At 45.0% G+C, this 4,960-nt stretch overlaps 1 protein-coding gene across 1 annotated transcript in view; it reads right to left on the bottom strand.

The window, feature by feature from the left end:
• The window catches only part of alkal2 (ALK and LTK ligand 2), a 6,507-nt gene extending 3,733 nt beyond the window's left edge, over window positions 1–2,774 (bottom strand). Inside the window, exons 1-5 of the mRNA XM_017423216.3 lie at window positions 2,055–2,774; window positions 1,382–1,724; window positions 473–526; window positions 267–347; window positions 91–156 (exon numbers count right to left, since the gene is read on the bottom strand). Of these exons, the coding sequence (XP_017278705.2) occupies window positions 91–156; window positions 267–347; window positions 473–526; window positions 1,382–1,655 (475 nt within the window). The 5' untranslated portion in view covers window positions 1,656–1,724; window positions 2,055–2,774. The remainder of the gene's footprint in view (window positions 1–90; window positions 157–266; window positions 348–472; window positions 527–1,381; window positions 1,725–2,054) is intronic.
• Between the last annotated feature and the right edge of the window lie 2,186 nt (window positions 2,775–4,960).

Raw genomic sequence — 4,960 nt, 5'->3', positions numbered from 1 at the left:
CCCCCCCCACGGTGGCGCCCCTGTGTCTAAGCTGAGCTCGACAGCACACAAAAGTGCTCTGATGGTCTGTGTGTGCGAGCATCCTCTTACCTTGTGTGTCTGTGCACTGCGGGCTGCCGGCTAGCCGTGTGAGGAGTCGCGCACATCTTTTGAAATCTGAGAAGAGAAAGCGAGACAGAGAGACCGTGAGTGCCTTCTTGTCACGCAGCCCGCCGACGCTGGACAGATGCAGCGAGCGCAACAGGGTGAGAGGAACGGCAGCTTACATGCAGGTATCGTGCAGTCCCTGGTGTGGTGGTAAAGTCTGTATGCCTTAATCCTGCACTTCGAGCTGAAGACAAGCGGACCTGACAGAAGACAGAACAGGACAGAGGTCGTTAAGAACACCTCCAGCTTTTCCATGCATGTGGGTTTTATCAGGGGAGGTAATCTGCTTTCATGTTAAGGTCGACTACTTCCAGCACAGCCTCACCTGTGAAATATGTCAGTATTTTCTCCTTCTTTCTTAGATCTCTTGTAGATAAAACTGGGGGGAAGAGAGAAAAGAAAGGAAAACTGTCAGTTTTCGCTTGGCATATTTTTTAGAAGGTCTGTCTAAAAGGATTTCCTACAATACCTCAACAATTAAAATAAAGATACATTCACTAAAGAAAGCATGGGTAAGTTCTAAAAATCACAGTTATTACACTCAAATAGAATCAATTACACCCCTCTCCTATTAACTTAGGCTAAATCTCACTGTCAATATAAAGATATGCTTTAAAAAATGTAAATATATAAAAAATGTAAGTAGCAGTGATTAAATGCATACCGCCCACTGTCTTGCATGTCAACGCTTTAAGCAAAGAGCTTGCATGATTAGTTAGTGCTCAGAATATGTGATGGGGATGAGGCTCAGTTACTACCACGCCAAGGTTTGGGACAATATTGGTAAAAAATGACTGAGTTTTTGTGTTTGCTAAGGTCAGTTAGTTGTGGTGGCCATCTTGAGTCAGGCTGACTCCAGAATTTATTCAACTGTAAATAATAATAAGAATAAAATCAGTAAATAATTTTATTGAAGATTTAGACCTCATTAGCCAGTTTGGTATATTACAGGATATTTAGTTTAATCCATTTATATATTCTTTTGAATTAAATGTAACATAATATGACTCTCTGTAACTCTCGGGACTGAGTTCAACAATATTCTGATTCCAGTTGTTTGAAACAAAAAATTGAAAGTAAACATTTTATTTATGCCCAGGGAGGAAAAGCAATGTCACACTTCATGGGCCTCTGCTGCAAAACCGTAACTTTAATGATCGGCCATAAGAGGCCCCCTTAGCGGGCTGTGAGTGACCCGCGGGCCGTCAGTTGATGTTCCGCGGCGGACACTCACCGATAGCCTGACTCCCTCGCTCCGTTTTGCTGCGGAAGTCCCTCAGCTCCGCCGACGACGGGCTCCAGGCTCGTGACGTGACCGGGGCTTCCGTTCGGGCGCTAACGCGGCCCCGGCTCCCCTCCACGTGCCGCACCACCTCCACCATGCGCCTGGCCAGGCTGCGCGCCGCATCCCCGCCGGCCGCTCGCGGCGGCGCCGTGGTGGGCGCGCTCCGGCCGCGGTGCTCGCTCAGAGCGCACAGCAGTAAGAGCAGCCCCGTGAGGACGCGCATGGCTGCCGTGGTGCCGAGGAGAGGAAAACAACGGGCGAGTAAAAGGTCGGGTCACTCTTCTCCGGACACCTGCAGGAGAACAACCAGGAGAAAACTGAAATGTGTGCGCTCAACTCTCCAGAGTCTTTCCACAGAAGCTCAATCAGCAAGGGGAATAAAATCAACCAAAATAAAAAGAAGCATTGTGCCACCAAAAGTGCATCAAATGACAGAATTTGCTCTTTAACATCTGCAAAGTTGCTCATCCAAAAGTTGGTCACATACTAACTTTGAACACATTTAAAGCTTGCTCAAAGAACCACAAATTAAATCATTTGTTTCCCTTCTCTCCAATTAGACTGGAGCCATTAAAGAAACATCTGCAGGAATAAAAGCTGTATTAAAGGTGATATTACCTACCTCTTTAAACGCTTCAGAAACGCTGTTTGTTTCCGGTGCGTCCAGGCAAAAATAAACAAGTGAGCAACTTCACTTCAAGTGTTCTGGTCTGGTCCCACTTGTGTCCTTTTGAAAGTTTTGCTCCTAAGTTGGGCTCATCCTCCGAACACCGGTCATAAAAGAGGCTCCAAGTGCCTGTGTGCGTCCCTGCAGAAGTGACGGATCAGTGGAGATCCCCCCTCCCCTCTCCCTGAAGTGAAGCTGACTTTTTATTCTGCCTCGTGCCCCTGTGGGCTCCTCCGTCAGCTGTTTGCTAATTATAAGACGCACCTGAGGAGGAAAGTTCCCATTTGTTGAGCGACCATCACCCGAGCGCTGCGCGAAGTTTTCTGAGCGTTTCTCACCCCCACCTTCCTCCTCCTCTCCGTCACTCCATTTATGTGCGTGATGCGCGGTTACAGGAAGCCTCGTCCTCCTCTTAATACTTCCACTGAAATCTCCAAGCAGCCCCAGCGTGTGGCGCAGGCACCGGCTTCTTAGTGGAAACGCTCCTTCTTCTCGTGATCCTGTTAACCTCATTTAGAGCCCCTGCGCGCGTCACATCCATCATGGAGGCGGAAACCCAATTAGGCACCTTTTAGGGATGATTCTTTTGAAATCTTTAAAGAAAGAGGGGGAAAAAAAACTTGAAGTCAGCACAGCTGAAGTGCAAGAGGTTTTCTCCTTACTGGAGATTAATCTGCTGTGGTTGGAGCACCCCCCCAAAACCCCATCCCTCCTCCCCACCTCACACCATTAAACCTCAAGTTGGGAGGTTTTACCTCACAGTGAATCTGTGAGGAGGAGACCGATCTGGGAATGCTCATTCACCTCCGCTCCAGCTTCAAAAGAACTCCATTCTGCTGCTTGGAGTCTCCGCAACCCCAAATGTGTTCCACACAGTTTTACTTTTTTTTTTTTTTTTTTTTTGCCCTAATCGGATTAACGCGGGACACTTGCAGTGAAAGCCTGGCTTTTTTAATGGATGGACGGTTTTTTTTTGTGGCCGTGCGTAAAAGTTTGGTGCTGAACTGGACAGCGCGCACAGATCTCCTCCCTGAGCGAGCCTCTTTGGGTCTGATGAGTAACAGCAACAGAAGTCAACGATGACAAAATATTTAGACGGTGACTTTCCCTATATGATTCACTGCCCCCCATCCCCCCGCCCCTCCCTTCCCCAACCAGGGGAAGAAACCTTTAAATCAGAAATGATGTACTTTACTTTAAAGTTTGTGACATATCCGGTGACACTGCAAAGATTTGCTAAAAAAATAAATAAATCTGTCATCAAAATGACTGATCAGTTTTGAAAACAGATAGATGCCGATTGATAAATCAATAACACTGGACCACACTGACAAAAAAACAAATTAAACAGAAACGCAGGCTTGATCATAGTGATATTTTTATCTTTCCTTGTTTTTCTTGGAGGGTTCAGTTTCAACAGGGGGCATCATTCTGCAGTCACTGCTCATCCCCAACACTGAGCCAGCATGTTGGCAGGGTTTGACTCATGAAATATTTCCTTACATGTGGATGATCAAAGTGCCGTCATGGAACCCGGTGTGTACTCAAATTACAACTGGTGTCCTTTGAGTTCTGCTCTCTGGGGAGAATATCGAATGTTTTAGGGGAAAAATAAATACAGGGAGGATTAAAAGATGACAAATTTCATTACCAACTTAGTCTGACTTTTGGAAAAGGGACACAAATATGATAAATGATGATGATGATGGGTTTAAGAACAGGAAAGAGACAAAGCAGCAGTGATGGAAGAAGGGTGTGGAGTAAAATGACAACCACTGCTGGAAAATACATCTTCCCACCCAGTTGCCACCCTTATTGTAGGCTAATTAATGTATATTTATACATTTTGTACAATGCTGAAGTGAAGGACATCTCCACAGAACTTCAGTCTTTATCCAAAATCATTGTTTTTGAATGTGGACACACCCTTCTTGAATTTCAAAATGGCTTTACTTGCCAACCAGACGGGACATTTTACCAACTTTGGCGGATTCAAACCCCCCCAACCGTTCAAGTGTCTACTGGAAGTCTATTGGTGATTTACCTCTGGAGTGGCAGAGTTTCATTTCCAGATGAAAACAACATCAACATACCCGGCGTCACATTTTTACAAACAGCAGAAATTTTAATGTAATTTAACTAATCGTTGCCCTCCGCCATGTTTTTTTGCTAGTGTGTATTCATTCGTCGGTCTGTCAGCAACATATCTCATGAACTACTGGATGGGTTTTAATCAAACTCTCAGAAAATAATCATTAGATGTTCAGGTCAACTCAATTCAAGATGGCTGCCACAGTTAATTGACCACAGCAAACACAGAATGGCTGTACTTCAGCCAGTTTTACAGATATTGTGCTTAGATGTGGTGTGGTAGTAGCAGGAGCTCGTCACCAATACGTACTCCAAGCGCTAAAAGATCAATTAAGATATTTCCTTAAAACTTTAGAATTGAATGTTGGAGTCACCTCTGTCTGTCTGTTAGCAACATATCTCATGAATGACTGGATGGATTAGAATAAACACTCAGAAAGTAATCATTAGACAAACATCTTTAACTGATTAACCTTCGGAGTTGATCTGATTCAGTGTGGTTGCCTCAGCTGATCACTGGAACTTCCTAAAACTGGCTGCAGCTTTTAGGTTTTACAGATTTTGAGCTGAAGTTTGACGTGGCAGTAGCTGATGGTCGTCCCCAACTCGTGCCCCAGGTTGCACAAGATGTTGCATAACGTTATTTTTGAGGTTCGACCAAAACAACTACAACTCCGTCAGTTCTTAACGTAAGACGATCTTAGTTTAAAACTTTGGCATGGAAGGCTTATGCGGGTGATCTGCATTCCTTCAATGACTATTAGGCCTTT

The sequence above is a fragment of the Kryptolebias marmoratus genome, linkage group LG19 (genome assembly GCF_001649575.2).
Source record: "Kryptolebias marmoratus isolate JLee-2015 linkage group LG19, ASM164957v2, whole genome shotgun sequence".
Lineage (NCBI taxonomy): Eukaryota > Metazoa > Chordata > Actinopteri > Cyprinodontiformes > Rivulidae > Kryptolebias > Kryptolebias marmoratus.
This window is presented reverse-complemented; position numbering and strand designations above follow the sequence as displayed.